The sequence below is a fragment of the Aotus nancymaae genome, unplaced genomic scaffold (genome assembly GCF_030222135.1).
Source record: "Aotus nancymaae isolate 86718 unplaced genomic scaffold, 86718_ANA_hifiasm-v0.15.2.pri h1tg000062l, whole genome shotgun sequence".
In the NCBI taxonomy this organism is placed as follows: Eukaryota; Metazoa; Chordata; class Mammalia; order Primates; family Aotidae; genus Aotus; species Aotus nancymaae.
In genome coordinates, this window is record NW_026988476.1 from 32,069,861 (window position 1) to 32,088,187 (window position 18,327).

At 40.4% G+C, this 18,327-nt stretch overlaps 1 protein-coding gene and 1 non-coding gene across 6 annotated transcripts in view; both read right to left on the minus strand.

Annotated features, from left to right (window-relative positions):
- Positions 1–18,327, minus strand: part of ZNF106 (zinc finger protein 106) — a 76,039-nt gene that overhangs the window by 13,872 nt on the left and 43,840 nt on the right. For 3 of the 5 annotated variants that reach the window (XM_012442185.3, XM_012442182.3, XM_012442186.3), the window contains 8 exons: positions 16,606–16,760; positions 15,984–16,044; positions 14,284–14,625; positions 11,795–12,575; positions 11,377–11,432; positions 10,316–10,461; positions 8,795–8,929; positions 1,614–1,730 (listed from right to left, as the gene is read on the minus strand). In XM_012442185.3, coding sequence (XP_012297608.2) covers positions 1,614–1,730; positions 8,795–8,929; positions 10,316–10,461; positions 11,377–11,432; positions 11,795–12,575; positions 14,284–14,625; positions 15,984–16,044; positions 16,606–16,760 — 1,793 coding nt within the window. The remainder of the gene's footprint in view (positions 1–1,613; positions 1,731–8,794; positions 8,930–10,315; positions 10,462–11,376; positions 11,433–11,794; positions 12,576–14,283; positions 14,626–15,983; positions 16,045–16,605; positions 16,761–18,327) is intronic. The other 2 variants (XM_064365933.1, XM_012442183.3) reach the window with 1 other exon arrangement.
- On the minus strand, positions 1,189–1,295 carry LOC135270527 (U6 spliceosomal RNA). Its single transcript, XR_010338688.1, has one exon. It is a non-coding gene; the product is annotated as a U6 spliceosomal RNA (small nuclear RNA).

Here is an 18,327-nt window from a genome sequence, read left to right on the forward strand (position 1 = left end):
TAATCTCACAAAAGAGAAGATAATTAGGTAATTATCAAGTTTTAGCCTTTAAAATATTTTAAATTTACTTTCCTCTCCATTTCTATTGCCCTAATCCAATTTAATCAGATTTAGAATCTGTCTGTATCTAGAATGCAAAAATCTTCACTAATTACCCTTCTGTGACATATCATATCAAATAGACCAAATCACTTGACACTTGATTATACACATGCTAGATTCTCCTAACTTGATTTTTAAGTTTCCTGTAGGCAGAAACCATGACATATATATATATATTTTTTTGAGACAGAGTCTTGCTCTGTCACCAGGCTCCAGGCTGGAGTGCAGTTGCACAATCTCGTCTCACTGCAACCTCCGCCTCCCAGGTTCAAGCAATTCTCTTGCCTCAGCCTCCCGAGTAGCTGGGACTACAGGTGCGCACTACCACACCCAGCTAATTTTTGTATTTTTAGTAGAGACGGGGTTTCACCATGTTGGCCGGGATGGTCTCGATCTCTTGACCTGGTGATCTGCCCGCCTCGGCCTCCCAAAGTGCTGGGATTACAGGCTTGAGCCACTGTGCCTGGCCTACCATGACATATTTTAATGCATACGTTATGTTCATTCCAGCTAGCATGTAACCTATGAATGACACTGTAATAGTACACATCCTAACATACGGTTAAAAGATGACCAGGGAATATGGTGCTACAACTAATTAGCAGTCAAACCTATCAATTCTATCTCTTAGATTATATCTTTCCTCCATTCGCTTCTCTTTATCCTGTTTAACCTTTCGTGCCAGCTTCCACTACAAAGCCTCCCAAATGGTCTCCCTGCCTTTGCTAATATCAGTATTTCCCAGTCTTATCAACTCCAGTGACTTTTTCTAAAATATAACGGATCATGTCTCTCTTACTTGAAAGCCTATAAGATAAAGTCCAATTACGTTAGCAAAGCACACAGGGCTATCAAAAACTAAATCTTATCCTGGGGCCTAGCACGTAACAGATTGCTCCATAAAGCCTAGGTCAACAAATGAATTTATCTCTGGGTTAGGACAGAATGAAGCCATAAGAACATTAGAGCAAACCTCTTAGTTCACCTCACAGAATGGGCCGCCCTCACAAAACCCTAAATCAGTTCCAAACCACATCAGTGTCATACTCAAATGAATTAAGTTCATTTTTCTTACTCTCTTTTTTTGTTAATATAGAATGCTTCATGAATTTGTCTGTCATCCTTGTGCAGGGACCATGCTAATCTTCTCTGTATCATTCCAATTTTAGTGTATGTGCTGTTGAAGTGAGCACTTAAGTTCACTTTTCATGGTGTCATTCTTAAATTGAGACAGACTAGTTTAATCCATGACTCATTATTTGGCCCCAAATCTTCAGGCTTGGTTTAATTTAGTGGAGTTACATTTGGTCCTGGCACATTTGAGTCAAAGCAGAGAGAATGGAGGATCTTGTTTCACTTACATCAGAAGACAACTGTGTTTGAGTAGCGGCTAATTCTGCTGCTTCCTCACAGAAGAAAACAGGAAGATCCCTGCCTACTTCTTCTTCCCACAAACTCACACTATTTTCAAGTAACTTGGGAAGTAAGCCTTTTCTCCCCCAACCACTAACCTTTATGTTGAAGGTGACCACAGTGCCATTTGCCAGTCCCGCATAGAGGATTCGCCATCTACTGTGGAGGCAGAGGACCCGGTCTTCCAGCTGTAACTGCTCGGCACACTCTCGGCTCTGATAAAAGCACACAACATTTAATCAGCAGAGAATACTGGCCAATGAGATGTCAAAAACAATTCCTCCATAAAGCAGACTTTAAAATGATTCTTGGACGGAAGAAAATGTGGCATCCTCTACTTTGTAGGGAACTAGCTTAGATCTGTTTCTCCTTTGAAATATGATGCCAAAGACTTCCAAGCTGTAGGTAATAAGAAAATAAACATAAATTCTAGTAATATTACCCATGTTTCTAACTTAGAATATATAAATTCTTCAAAGGGCACTATAGTTGGTTCTTAGTCTCTTAAATTAAGAAGCTAAATATAAAAGACAAAGCTGTGTTTTGACGTCTAAAAAGGAAAATCAGGATTACAGTCACATATTTGATAAGTGCATTTATCCAATATGTGGTTTTCTGCAACTGATTCTATATTTCAATAGCTCCCAAATGCCTCCTTCAAACTGGTGCCTGGTTAGCTGGGCTAATTACTCAAGAAGCTGTTAGAATATATAGAACCTAAGGTCCAACGCCATCCCTGAGACTTATTCAGTAGGTTCTAGAATCTGTGTTTTAAAAAATTTCCCTAGTAATTCAGATGTACATGCAGGTTTAATACCCACTGTTGGATCTGACCTTCAAGAAACGATTTCTACCAATTTCCTCCAGCTAGATTATATTAGCAAATAAATCTCTTTACCTAGAACCAAGCATTGGGCCAGGACATAGTAAATTCAAAATGTGTTGTTGAATGCTACTAAAGACCCAAGTGTAGCTTTTTAAGTGGACTAGAGCAGATGTTAAAATCAAGATGGTTATAATTAAGTAGGATAGGACAAGCTATAGGAAGTATGAGAGAAGCTGTGGGTTGTGAAATCCTTTGAGCTCCTCTCCCAACCTTCTTTCATACCTGAGTCAGTCACTTATTCAATTCCTCCCCCCAAAAAATTACAAACATAAATGCCATATATAAAATTGTAAGACACAGCAAAAGACAGTAAATATGTCTAACTATTAAGATTCATGTTGCTTCTCGTTAATCCACATGAGCTCTTTTGTAACTTTATAGGGGAAATTGAACATTACATAGTAATAAAAAAAGAACAAACTACTGGCACATGTACCAATCCAGATGAATTTTCAAACATTATGGTAAGCTAAGGCTAGACATGAAAGAATATATGTGGTATAGTTATACTGATATGACAGCCAAGCACAAACAAAAGTAACCTATGAGGGTAGTAAAAATGGGGATTAGCTTTAGAAAAAGGTATGCCTAGGGAGGCATTTGAGGGAAGCTTCAGTGGTATGAAATGGTCTATTTTTTGATCCTGGTGGTAGTTATCCAAAATTTATCTACAGAAAAATTCATCAAGCTGTATACTTAAAATCTGCATGCTTTACTGTATGAAGTTATGTCTCATTGTCAAAAAATGATTACAAAATCTTTTTCACTAGTGTACAGTCCTGCTATGCCAAACACTACATGTTAGAACCCTAAATACTGAAAAGGCTTTCAAAAATTTTTTTGCTAATATGAGTAAAAATGGTATTCCTTGTACTTTGGTTTTGATTTGCATTGATTTGCAAGATTGTATTATTTTCAGTTATTTGTATTTCTTCTTTTTAAGAGACTTGTTTTTTGCCAATGTAAAGTTTAGGGATTTATTTGTTTGTTTTTTGAAAGACAAGGTCTAGCTCTGTCTCCTGGCTGGAGTGCAGGGGTGTGATTACTGCTCACTGTAGCCTTGACCTCCGAGGTTCACGGAATCCTCCCACCTCAGCCTCCTGAGTAGCTGGGACTACAGGTGTGGGCCACCACGCACGCCTAGTTAATTTTTAGGGTTTTTTTTTGAGAGATGAGATCTCACCATGTTGCCTAAGCTGATCTTAAACTCCTTGGCTCAAGCAATCCTTCCACTTCAGCCTCCTAAAGTGTTAGGATTACAGGCATGAACCACTGCACCTGGCTATAGGAATTTAAAGGTGTAAGCCTCTTACAACATATACCAAACCTATGTTTGTCCTATCTTAAGTTACAGCTTTTTCCCATTTTTATATAAGACTATTTCTTGCCAAAATATGCTTACAATTTTTTTTTAAAGTCTGTATAATTTTTTTACAGGTTTGTAAGAGTTGCCCAGGCTAGTCTTGAACTCCTGGGCTCAAATGATTCTCCTTCCTCAACCTCCCAAAGCACTGGGATTACAGGCATGAGCCACAGTACCCAGTCTCTTTTTCTAGTTTCTTGGATTTTAAAGCTTTCTTCTTTTCTAACAGAAGCATTAACTACGAATTTCCCTTTCAGCAATAATAGGATGTATTTTCTTTTTCTTTTTTTTTTGAGACGGAGTCTTGTTCTGTCGCCCAAGCTGGAAGTGTAGTGGTGCGATCTCTGCTCACTGCAACCTCTGCCTTCTGGGTTCAAGTGATTCTTCTGCCTCACCCTCCCAAGCAGCTGGGAATACAGGCATATGCCACCATGCCAAGCTAATTTTTGCATTTTTAGTAGAGATGCAGTTTCACCATGTTGACCAGGATGGTCTTGATCTCTTGACCTCGTAACCCACCCGCCTTGGCCCCCCAAACAGCTGGGATTACAGGCATAAGCCACCGTGCCTGGCATAGGCTGCATTTTCATTTAGTTAGATATTTTCTAATTTCCCATGTGATTCCTTCTTTGAACCACGATAATTTAGAAGTATTTCATCTCCCTATATTTGGGGATTTCCTAGATTTCTGTTACTGCTTTCTAATAAATGTCATTGTGATTAGAGAACACACTCTGTACAATTTTGGTCATTTTAAATTGATTGAGACTTATTTAATAGCCCAGCATGTAGTCCTGGTGAATGTTCTATGTGCACATTCTTGAAAAAACTTTGTATTCTGCCATTTTGAGTGGAATGTTGTATAAATGTTAATTTAGTTAGATCTTGTTCATTAATGGTGTTGTACAGTTTTTTTTTTTTTTAAATGAAGTCTTTCTCTGTTGCCCAGGCTGGAGTACAGTGGCGCAGCCTCCGCTCACTGCGACCTATACCTCCCAGGTTCAAGCAATTCTCTTGCCTCAGCCTCCTGAGTAGTTGGGATTACAGGCACACACCACCGGGCCCTGCTAATTTTTTTGTATCATTTTTATTTTTATTTATTTTTTGAGATGGAGTTTTGCTTTGTTGCTCAGGCTGAAGTGCAGTGGTGCAATCTCAGCTCACTGCAACCTCCACTGCCTGGGTTCAAGCAATTCTCCTGCCTCAGCCTCTCAAGTAGCTGGGACTACAAGCACATGCACCACGCCTGGCAAATTTCTGTATTTCTAATAAAGACGGGGTATCACCATGTTGGCTAGTCTGGTCTCAAACTCCTGACCTCAGGTGATACACCTGTCTCGGCCTCCCAAAGTGCTGGGATTACAGACATAAGCCACTGCACCCAGCCTAATTTTTTTGTATTTTTAGTATAGACGGCTTTTCCCCATATTGGCCACGCTAGTCTCAAACTCCTGACCTCGAGTGATCCACCTGCCTCAGCCTTCCAAAGCACCGGGATAACAGGCGTGAGCCACCGCACCTGGCTGATGTTGTACAGTTCTTGAATATCTTTGATGGTTTCCTATTTAGTAGTCTATCAACTATTGAGAGAGGGTTGTTGATGTCCCTGACTATAATTGTGAATTTGTCTATTTCTCCTTTCAGTTCTATCAGTTTTTGTTTCATGTATTTTATTTATTTATTTATTTATTTTGAGACGGAGTTTTTGCTCTTGTTACCCAGGCTAGAGTGCAATGGCACGATCTCGGCTCACCACAACCTCCGCCTCCTGGGTTCAAGCAATTCTCCTGCCCTCAGCCTCCTGAGTAGCTGGGACTACAGGCGCGCACCACCATGCCCAGCTAATTTTTGTATTTTTTAGTAGAGATGGGGTTTCACCTTGTTGACCAGGATGGTCTCGATCTCTTGACCTCGTGATCCACCCGCCTCGGCCTCCCAAAGTGCTGGGATTATAGGCGTGAGCCACCGCGCCCGGCTGTTTCATGTATTTTAAAGCTCTGTTATTAGGTACCTGTATTTATAATTGTTGTATCTTTCTGCTGTACTGACTCTTTCATCATTATGAAATTTCCTCCTTTCTCCAATAGTATTCCTTGTCTTTTTTTCATTTTTTAAAGAGACAATGTCTCACTCTGTCACCCAGGCTGGAATGCAGTGGCATAGTCATAGCTCACTGTAACCTCAAATTCTTCAGCTCAAATGATCCTCCCACCTCACCCTCCCAAGTAGCTAGGACTACAGCTACACACCACCATGCTTGCCTCATTTTTTAATTTTTTGTGGAGACAGTGTCTCACTATGTTATCCAGGCTGGTCTGGAACTTTTGGTCTCAAGAGATCCTCCCACCTCAGCCTCCCAAAGTGGGATACAGGCATAAGCCACAGTGCCTGGTCAGTTGTCTTAGTCTATTTGCCTAATATTAACATAACCACTCCAGCTCTGTTGCTATTTGCATAGTATATCTTCTTCTATTCTTACTCTTTTACTTTCAACCTATTGTGTCTTTACATTTAATGTGTATCTCAGCCGGGTGCAGTGGCTCAGGCCCGTAATCCTAGCACTTTGGGAGGTTGAGGCGGGTAGACTGCCTGAGCTCAGGAGTTCAAGACCAGCCTGAGCAACACGGTGAAACCTTTGTCTCTATTAAAATACAAAAAATTGGCCGGGCGCGGTGGCTCAAGCCTGTAATCCCAGCACTTTGGGAGGCCGAGGCGGGTGGATCACGAGGTCGAGAGATCGAGACCATCCTGGTCAACATTGTGAAACCCCGTCTCTATTAATACAAAAAAATTAGCTGGGCACGGTGGCGCGTGCCTGTAATCCCAGCTACTCAGGAGGCTGAGGCAGGAGAATTGCCTGAACCCAGGAGGCGGAGGTTGCGGTGAGCCGAGATCGCGCCATTGCACTCCAGCCTGGGTAACAAGAGCGAGACTCCGTCTCAAAAAAAAAAAAAAAAAAAAAAAAAAAAAATACAAAAAATTACCCAGGTGTGGCAGCATGAGCCTGTATTCCCAGGTACTTGGGAGGCTGAGGCAGGAGAATTGCCAGGATCTGGGAGGCGGAGGTTGCAATGAGCCGAGATCATGCCACTGCACTCCAGCCTGGGTAACAGAGTGAGACTCCATCTCTAAAAATAAAAAGTAAAGTGTGTCTCTTTGGCTGGGCATGTGGTGCATGCCTATAATCCGAGCACTGTGGGGGACCAAAGCAGGACTGCTTGTGTCCAGGAGCTTGAGACCAGCCTAGGCAACATAGTGAGATCCTGTTTCTAAAAAAACAACTTTTTTAATTAGCAAAGCATACTGACATGCCTGTAGTCCCAATTACTCAGGAGGCTGAGGCGGAAGGATCACTTGGGCCCAAGAGTTTGAAGCTGCAGTGAGTTATGATCAATCACTACACTCTAGCCAGGGTGTCAGGCCAAGATCATGTCTCAAAAATAAAAGTATGTCTCTTGTAGACAACAAAGATTTTGATGTTACTTCTGTATCTAACCAATTTCTGCCTTTTGATTTTAGTGTCAGTTCATTCACATTTAATATAATTATTAAATATGGTTAAATTTAGGTCTCCAATTTGCTATTTGCTTTCTATTTGTCTCATTTTTATTCCTCTATTTCTCCTTCTACCTTCTCTTGTATTAAAGTATATTTTTAGCATGTCATTTTAATTCCTCAGTTGACTTTCTAAGCTCAATTTCTTTGCATTGTTCTTTCAGTAATTACTCTAGTGCACTATTTTCTCAAAGTGTGGTCTCCAAACCATCTACATCAGTATCACATAATAATTTATTAGAAATGTAAATTCTTTTTTTTTTTTTTTTTTTTTTGCTTTTTTGAGGCAAGGTCTGGTTCTCTCACCTAGGCTGTAGTGAAATGACACAATCATAGCTCACTATCACCTTGAACTCCTGGGCTCAAGCGATCCTCCTACCTCAGTCTCCCAAACAGCTAAGACTACAGGTATACACCACCACACCCAGCTAATTTTTATTTTTCATAGAGACAGGGTCTTGCTATGTTGCCCAGGTTGGCCTTGAGCTCCCGGCCTCAAGCTATCCTTCTGCTCTAGCCTCCCTAAGTGCTGGGATTACAGGCATAAACCATGGCACCTGGCCTAGAAATGTAAATTCATGAGCTGGATCCCAAGCCTACTGGATCAGGAAGTCTGAGGAGGGCGGTGTGTGGTGGCTCAACCCTATAATCTCAGCATTTTGGGAGGTCGAGGTAGGAGAATCGCCTGAGCCCAGGAGTTCAAAACTAGCCTGAGCAACCTGTCTCTTAAAAAACAAAAAACAAACAAAGAAAACACCTCTGGGAGTGGGGACCAGTAATATGTGCTTTAACAAGCTGTCCAGGTCGATGTGATACACACTAAAGTTGTGAGCCAGTGGCTCTAGGGATTTCATTTTTTAAATTATAACAATCTAGTTCAAATTAATACTGACTTATTTCCAGTAAAATATAAGATCCTTGTACTAGCACAGCTCCATATCCTCCCCCTTCTTTATATTCCTGTTACCACACATATTCCATCCATATGTTATAAACTTAATGACAGTGTTATAAATTTTGCTTCACATATCTCCATCTTTTAAAGAAATTAAGAACATATCATATATAATTTTAAATGTAATTTTCTCATTTCTTTCAGTGCATTTAAGTTTAAAAAACTCTCAGAGGAGATGTCCATTTCTAATTCTGCAGATTTAAAAAATTTATACATTTTACTCTTTATTCTATCTAGGATTAATTTTGACATATGATATGAATAACATTTGTGGCAAAGACCAAGGAAGATATATTATTAACATAGGAAGTGAAAAAGTACTGGTGGAGACAGACAGATAATATGGTTTATGTCTAAGTCTCATATCTACCTAAGGTGACACCAGTGTGCTAAACATTGTTCAGAAGCAAAAAGGAGATGGCGGGTACAATGAAGCACCTGCCACAGTGTCTCCACTCCACACAGTAAATACAAAGGCAGCTCAACACGAACCACTTTGGATTTCTCTGGACTCACCTACCTTAACATTATAGCAGCGGATGGTATGGTCACTGGACCCAGTATAAAGGGCAGCGTTCTTCCCAGAGGTCTGAGTAACCAGAAGGCAATTAACTTTGGAGGTATGACCCTCAAATACACCAATACATTTCCGACTCTAAAGTTTAAGCACAGACCAGATTATTACTTATGAGATATAGGAGGATTAGATAATGCATTTCCTCAACAAAAAGATGCTAAAACATTCAGTTCACTGCTGTATTCTCAGTGTCTAAAATAGCACCTGGTACACAAAAGATGTTCACTACATGTATGTTCACCAAATTCCCAGCAAACTGTCACATGCAATGACGTATATGAAACTATATATTAGTTAAGCCATACCAAAAAATACTTATGGCAATTCACTGTAATATAGCCAGAATTTTAACTAATGTTTAGGGGAAAGCTTTCTGACGTAGGGACCAAGGACCTAGCAAATCCAAACTGTAGCTAATTACCCACAAAAGATGTGCATTTGATAAGCAGCTTGTGAGAATGCACCACGGTATTCAAAAACATTTCAGGTGCTATCACAGGTCTAGTGGTTGTGGTGCTGCTTCTTTTGGGTACATTCCAAATGTTATCTCAGTGCACATACTGAGATCTATTTAGAATGTACATATATACATACAGATACATGTTTTGATATCCTGTTCCCCTAGATCTAGCATTGCTTCCTTCTTTCAGTCATTTGTGTTAATCCTCATATCATTAAGCTAAAGGAATCTACAAAACCTGTTACCTATAGCAAACACATTTTCCTGGTCCATCATGTAACTTTTTAGTTTTCACTGACTCCAGCAATTTTAAATACTTTCATGGTGTTCATTCAGATAACATAATGATCCTCAAATTTCTTAGCTGTCATTGTTCATAAACATAATTAGTTTATTAACAAATTCAAATTAAAAAATCAAAAGTTCATTCTTTTGAGAGTAACAAGCACCAGATAATACTAAGTATGAGGTAGTGGAAAAGTGTTGCTCTCCTTAATAACTTGGATTCTGTAATCAATCACTGGTCAGGGAAAACACCTCCTCCAATACTTCCCCAATATTCACTTCATCCCTCCTCTATTATGTAGCTGCTATGCAAGTGACCTCATTACCAACTCCAGGGTTGAGACCTGAGCAGTCTAAGACCACTGGTGTAATCCCAACCCCTTTTGCCACAGGTGATCGTTCAGGGAATAAAACACAGGACGCTTTTGTGCTGGCGGGAGAGAAAAGAAACCCCAGTGGCTCCTGACATTTACCTTGTGAGCAGGAGGGGAACTAGCTTTTAGAAAAAGGTGATACCAGAGAAGGCACAGTAGAGAAACAGAAAGAAATTAAGTCCCCAGTGACCTTGCTGAGCTGCTGGATTAAATGCATCTAAAGTCAATCTAAGGCCCACCCCTATCTCCAGACAGCCAACAAATTCCCTGTATTGTTTAAAAGAGTATAAACTGGATTTTCCAAAACCTGCAACCAAAAACATTCTACATGTTATATCAACTTACCACCAGGTTATAAACCCGGACAGTTTTATCTGCTGAACAGGTATATAGTAAGTTCCCAAATATCTGAATTGCATTTACGGCAGCTTGGTGCCCCTCAAAGCTTCCTTCTGTGGGTTCATCATCATCTCCTGGCTCCGAAGATATTTCTGGAAAACAAGAAGAATAGGTTTCAGAGACACGTCTGCTACAGTCTGAAAAGATAGTCAAAAATCAGAGCTATTATACAATACAGTGGTCCCTGGATTAAACCAAAAGTAGATCCCCTTAAAGCTTAGTTCCCCTATCAGACTACCATAATTTTCATTAAACATCTTCACTAAGACGGCATAATAAGCAAAGGAAGGGAAGGCCTCTCACTCAGGAAAAAGATAATTATAATATATAATGAGCTTTTGAGTGATACTTGGAAGGTACCCAATCTCTCCCACACTTCCAAAAAATTATTTCTCTGAGTAAGGTAGTATTCCTTAAGCAGTTCCTTCTCAAAGCAAAAATCCTTAGAGCCAATGAAACATTAATACCAATTAGTTGAACACATAAGGGAGCCAGGTAAGACAGATGAGAAGGGCCAGGTGTGGTGGCTCACACCTGTAACTTGAGCACTTTGGGAGGCTGAGGCAGGAGGATCATTTGAGGTCAGGAGTTTGAGATCTGTCTGGGCAACATGGTGAAACCCCTGTCTCTACTAAAAATACAAAAAAAAACAAAAAAAAAATTGCCAGGTGTGATGGCACACACCTGTGGTCCCAGCTATTTGGGAGGCTGAGGCAGGATAACTGAGATCACCCTGCACTCTAGCCTGGATGACAGAGCAAGACTCTGTCTCAATCAGTCAATCAATCAATCAATCAATCAATAAAACAGATGAGAACAGAATCTGAAAGACCAGGATTTGAGGTTTTAGGAACATCAGAACTGTTAATCAAGGTAATCCTCTTAGTGATACATCCCCCTGATTCTCCTATTGTATAAATATATTTAAGTAGGTTTAAATCCTGGCTTTAATATTTATAAGTGTTTTCATTCTGTGGTTAATTTAAATAAAACTAAACAGCAAATACCTGAAGAATTCTTTGATCCTTTTATGGAGGAGATCACAGTTTGAGTTTCTGCCACACTACAAAATAATAGCAAAAGTGTTCTCAGCATCTGTGTGAATGGGGGGGGTAGGAAAAGTAAAAGTTTCCTGACTCAAATGATTTTTCTAAACAATGGGCAAAGTAGCAATAAGACATTAGTTTTTCCATCTGAAATATCTAAGTGAAGGGAAATAAAAGCAGAGTGAGCATTTATAACACAGTCGAAAGAGAAAGCAGAAAATCTCCACTGCCAACCTCTAATTTTTTCATATCCACAATCCTTACTGCATTCACATAAACTTTGATTTTTAAAGAAATTGTGATTCATAATTTAAAATTCTATTTTAAAAAAATAATGCTGCTGAAAGCTTTTCTGACTGGACCAATACAATATTCTTACCTTACAGGGATGCCATCTTTAGAGCGAGTGCCAATTTCACTAGTTGAGCTAACTTCATCACACCCAGAACGAGAAGTTTCTAGAGGGTTTTGCTCTGTAGAGTTCCAAATATCCTTTTTAGATGGGCTGTCTGGTTTCTCTTCTCCCGATTCTGAAGAATCAATGGCTACTACTTCTAACTGAGGATTAGGAATTTCTAGGACTTCCAGAGACGAGTCACTATCTGGCTCATCTCTGACACTCTCCTGCTCTTGACCAGTCCTGCTGTCTTCCCAAGTGGAGGTTGGTACTTTCCCCCCTTTAATTAACTTTCCACCTTTTACTTTCCTTACAGGTTTAACAGTCAAAATATCCTGTTCAGTGTCACTATTCTCAGGAACATGGGCAGCCCGTAGAGTTTTTTTCTTCCGAAGTTTCTTCTTTTTCTTGCTTCCCCTAGTTTCAGCTGATGTCAAAGTGGATTCTGCCTGTTGTTCAGGCTGGTCAGCTGGAGAGTGGGGTTCCTTCTCCAAAGGGGTTTCTGAAGCAAAAGACAATCTTAGAAAAGAACTAGTACAGGCTTCAGACCCACTATTGCTTTTGGTTGGCTCTTCCCCTTCTTTATTTATGCTAGAAAGACCAGCTGATTGGGAAGAGGGAGAGTTTTCTCTGTTTCTGGTATGTCTTTGCTCCACAGAAGACTTCAGTTCTTGGCTAGGCTCACGGAAACTTTCTGTTGACTCTGATAAGGACAATCTAGCAGTGATGACTGGATAAACTGGAAAACTGTCACTGATCTCTCCTGAATTGAGAGGAAAAAAATTATTGCATCCTTTTTTGTGTTTGCTGCAATTTATCACTGATTGAAACTCTACCTAATATTTCAATGATATGTTCACACAACCATGACTGTTTCAGCTGGTATCCCACCCCTCAGTTTCCCATCACCTACATACACTCCTATTATTGCACTTACTACCCTCTGTCTTGTGATAATCTCACAAACACTGTGTGTGTCTTATTCCCTACAAAAGCTCCTTGTGGGTAGGGACTGTTTCTATCTATCTTTTTTCTTGTTTTAAATGTCCACATATTTAACATTGTGTTTTATTCTTAGTAGACACTTAAATATCTACTTAGGTGAAGTGCTTCTACTTTTATTTCTCTGATGTTTTTATTGTCCATACCCATCCAATTTAGCTACACTTCAGTAGTTAAAAATTTGTTGACTTAGAAACATCAATTTCTGGCAAGGTGCAGTGGCTCATGCTAGGCATGGTGGTGGGCGCCTGTAATCTCAGCTACTCAGGAGGCTGAGGCAGGAGAATCACTTGAACTTGAGAGGCAGAGGTTGCACTGAGCTGAGATTGTGCCACTGCACTCCAGCCTGGGCAACAAAAAGCAAAACTCCATCTCAAAAAAAAAAAAAAAAAAAATGCTAGGCCAGGGTCAGTGGCTCACACCTGTAATCCAAGCACTTTGGGAGGCCAAGGCAGGCAAATCACTTGAGCCTAGGAGATCAAGACCAGTCTGAGCAACATGGCAAATCCCCATCTCTACAAAAAAACATACAAAAATTAGCCGGGCATGGTGGCAGGTGCTTGTAGTCCTAGCTACTCCGGAGGTTGAGGTGGGAAGATCACCTGAGCCCAGGAGGTCAAGCCTGCTGTGGGCTGTGATTGTGCCACTGCACTCCAGCCTGGGTGACAGAGTGAGCCTGTGTCTCAATAAATAAATACGCAAGCTATGCATTTGATACTAACATCTGTATCATATTGCGAACAGTACTGGTAGTAAAATCTAGAGTAATTTTTTAGACTTTTTGCTTCACTCAAGAAACCACACAATGCCAGTTTGTTTGACTTAATTTTCAAATACAGCACCACCATGGTAACACAAACTTCTAACAGGATTTAAAATAGCTTAGAAGTTATTCTTAAATGATAACCAGCTGAGTTATCATTTGATGAATGCTATTTTTTGAAAAGAGTGAAAACCCTGGCTATTTCTCAAAATCAAGTTTCTATTAGATGATTCAAACCCCAAAAGCCCTCTACCTTCCATCATGGCCACCTGCCTCTCAAGCTTCCATTAATCCTGGTTAGTATTTGAGATTATGTAGACAGTAAGTGCAAAGAAATTCAGAGGATATATCTTATTAAGAAAATTGGCTGAATTAACTTCAACCCCGTTTATTTCAAACAAAACAAATTTTGTATCTTTCCTAATAAATGGAGCTTTGCAAGTCAACTCAGTAACCCTAGATTAAAGGAAATAAAAGGAAATTACAGATATTTAAATAATATTCTCTAAAATATTTTAAATAATCCTTCTGTATATATGAAGAGAATTTCAGTGAAAAATTAGTTGTAATAACTTTAGTTTTAATGGGCAAGTTCAATAACTTTAATTATTAGTTTAATAACTTTAGTTTTAATGGGCAAGTATGGCTTTCTATCACTCATATAAAAATGCCCCAGTCTCCTTAACCCAGAGAAAAGCTTACATACTATTAGCTTCCAGTAATTCCTTGGACACATTGCAGGCAGAGCCTTGTGGCACAGCATTCACATTCTCATCTTGTTCAGGAGACATGGGTTCTTGTTTAATATGAACTGATGAGTCTGGAGCAGGGACACTGCCATGGGCTTGGAAAGTAGGAGACGTGGTCACTTGAAGAGAGGCTCCGGTGGATGATGGAGACACATGGGAAGATGAAGGCTCCAGAAAAAGTGGGAAAAAAGGAGTGGGCAGCAGTGCAGCATCAACGGATGTTTGAGATCTACTGTTCCTTCGTTCTCGTGTGAGGCTACAGGGAACCTGGTCTAGGTGCTCAGAAGGTTCATATGTTTCTAGAATGGGAAACATACATACATAGAAATGCAAAAATGTCATCTGAAAAGTCACTTGTTTCTGAGATAATTTGTATTTTTAAACATTAGAAAAGAATTTTAAATTAATAAGTACATTAGTATAGTCCCTCATAATTCTCTGAAATATGGAGAATACAATCTCTATAACCACCAAGGATACAGACAGAATAAGCATCAACATTCCATTTTTTGTTTTTGAGATAAGGTCTTGCTTTATCACCAGGCTGAAGTCCAGTGGTGCAAACTCTGCTCACTACAGCCTTGACCTCCTAGACTCAAGCAATCCTCCTGCCTCAGCCTCCCAAGCAGCTGGGATTATAGGCACATGCCACCATACCCAGCTATTAATTTTTTTTTTTTGAGACAGAGTCTCACTCTGTCACCCAGGCTGGAGTGCAGTGGTGCAATTTCAGTTCACTGCAACCTCTGACCCCCGGGTTCAAGCAATTCTCCTGCCTCAGCCTCCTGAGTAGCTGAGATTACAGGCATGCACCACCATGCCCGGCTAATTTTTGTATTTTTAGTAGAGACAGGGCTTCACCATGTTGGTCAGGCTGGAATTATTATCATTATCATCATTAATTGTTAATAATTATTAACAATTTTTGTATTTCTTTGTAGATACAGGGTTTCACCATGTCGCTCAGGCTGGTCTCAAACTCCTGAGCTCAAGCAAGCCACCTGCCTCAGTCTTCCAAAGGGCTGGGATTACAGGCATGAGCCACTGCACCTGGCTACCTTCCTATTTTTCAAATTTTAAGTGAGTTATCCAAAGTTATACAGGTTACTAATGAAGAGCAAAGATTTGAACCCAGGCCTTTTGATTCCTAATCCAAAACTCTTTCCATAACATACTGTCTCTGTTGCTAAACATTTTTGGGATGCACAGTCTACAGACCTTTCTACAGAAGGATGAAACTGGCCAGTTGTAGTGGCTCAGGCCTGTAATCCCAACCATGTGGGAGGTCAAGGTAGGAGGACTGCTCAAACCCAGGAGTTTAAGACTACCCTGGGAAACATCAAGAGATCCTATCTCTATAAAAAAATTTTTTTAATTAACCAGGAATGGTGACACACGTCTGTAGTCCCAGCTACTGGGGGGAGTGAGGTGGGAAGATTGCTTGAGTCCAGGAGGTCAAGGCTGCAGTGAGCCGTGATCATGCCACTGTACTCCAGCCTGAATGACAGAGCAAGACCCTGTCTCAAAAAAAAGAAAAAAAAAAAAAAGCACTCCAGCCTAGGGGACACAGTGAGAATCTGTCTCCAGAAAAAAGAGAAAACAGAACAAAAATGTAAAATCTATAGTGGGCCCAATCCATCAGATGCCCTCTGAATACCTTGTAATCCCTGTAGAATCTGTATTCTATGGGTCCTCAGTGCACTCATCTCCATAGTTATCTAAAAATAAAGTATTTTATTAAGCATTTTGAAATCCAACTTGTAGGATCCTCTAGATCTCCCCACTTTTCTTCTATGTCCTGACCAAAAATCAGAGTGTCTTGACTGCTCTGTAACCCAGCCAGCTGCAGGTTTTCCCCAGCACTCTTGAACTCTACCTGGGGCCTTGAAGATTCCCAGGTACTAATTAAAGTTTCCACTGAAAGAAACTGGCCCTGGTCCTGAGCCAAATTCCTTAAACCTTCATATAACTCCATATCCCGCCCCCTGGCTGTGGATATACCAAGGGAGAACACCCCTTTCTTGCTGTCCCTTGTTGGGACTGCTGCAGCCTACTCTGTGAGTAAGCTCTCCTAATAAATGCTTTGGTCTCATCACCCTGGCATTTCGTGCTTCTTTCTTTGGAATCCTAACTGTCCCCCATTAGGCACAGTCTGGGGCACTTCCCTTGTGGGAACTCCCCTGCCACTGCTTTTGGGGTGACTACAGCCATGGGTTTGGCAGGATGAAACACGATTTCAGAGATGATCCATTTTCATTAAATCTTCCACATACTCTTACCTGCTGCTTGAGCATAAGCAGCCTCTGAACTTCCACATAAGCTGACTGAAGGGCTGCACGGGCTTGCAGAAGATTGTTATCCATGCACTGCAATGACTTACTAAGTTCTTCCTCCCTTAAAGAAATGTTCAGCAGCTGGTCAACCTGAGAACGTTCTGCCAAAAGAAACCATAAGGTTCAAGTTAGTATCAGAGATTTCCCTTTCATCACACAGCTCCTTAGAAGATTGAACTATACCCATTATTTAGGATAGGCCTTTATGTTCTCTTCAATAGGTCGTTGGAAATTCACAAAACATTTAGTCAAGCACAATGATATCAAAGCTAGGAACCAAAAGTGAGAACTGCTAAGATGGAGGTTTCTCATAAGTGCTAGTGTACCATGACATCATATTGTCTCATCTAATCACTGCCTTCCACCGTCACTTTTCCAGGTATATTCTCTGTCCCATGCAAACCACCTGTTCTAGGTCTCATTTCCCATTCTTCCTTTATCTATCACTGTCTTTACATAGGACTTTTGCTTAGATTAGACTCTGGACCTAGACTGTTTGCACTTTCGTACTAATCCACATTTAGTCTGTTAGTTGACTTAAAAATGGTTTTGCTTAGAGAAGACTTCCTGAAGAACATAGCTTTGAAATAGTACATTTAACTTACTTTAAATAAAATGTTCTGTGTATGTATTTATCATCACTGTGTTTGTATCTTTCCTATCCAATATGCCAAGACCTCTCCCTTAAGCTCCAGACCCACATATCCAACTAATGACTGATATTTCTAGCTAGGTATCTCAAAGGTGCTTTAAGGCAAAGAATCCCTGAAGAAATTCATTGTCTTTCTCTGTTCTCAATCTGCTACACTCATGGAGTTTTCTAGCTCTACATAGGAACCATCTGGTTGCCCCAGCCAGAAATGTGGGTTGTCCTTGACTCCTCCCTTATCCATCACATCTACTCACTCAAGCCTCGTCTAATCACTTCTGGGACTAGCCCTTATACTAGAACTGGGTTAGAGTTAATCAAAACAAGAGTCACAGAAGTATATCAACAAGGGAGCAATGTTAATAACTTCTTTCTATAATTCACTTTAGAAAAGCAACCAAGAAAGGGAGTGTTGAGGTGGGGTGCAGGGGAAGCAACCAAGATGCCTCAAAAACAGAAAGTGAGAGAAATGGCTATACATAACCAAGAGGTCCAACATTTTTCATCCCACTGAAAGGGCTCAAGGAAACTTCCTGGCTTTATATTGTCCAAGAGATATACTAACCTTGGCTTACAAGTCTATGTGGCATCATATATTTATTTTACAGTTGTAACTGGATGTATTAGGAAATCAAACTTTTCTTTCCCCTTAAGCAAGGCAACAATAATGTCCAAAAACAGTAAATGGACAATCAGTGTTTGATAAATGAAAAGCTATGCTCTGTGTCAAGTTGTAAAAATGCTGAACTGCTACCAGAACCTCTTAGGGCTGGGCATGGTGGCTCACACCTGTAATCCCAACACTTTGGGAGGCCAAGGTGGGAGGATCACTGAAGCCCAGGAGTTTGAGTCCAGCCTGGGCAATATAGCTAGATCCTGTCTCTATGAAAAAAATAAAAAGAATTAGTGTGGTGTCATACACCAGTAGTCCTAGCTACTCAGGAGGCTGAGGGAAGAGGATCCCTTGAGCCCAAGAGTTCAAGGTTACCAAAAAACCAAACAAAAAACATCAACTTCTT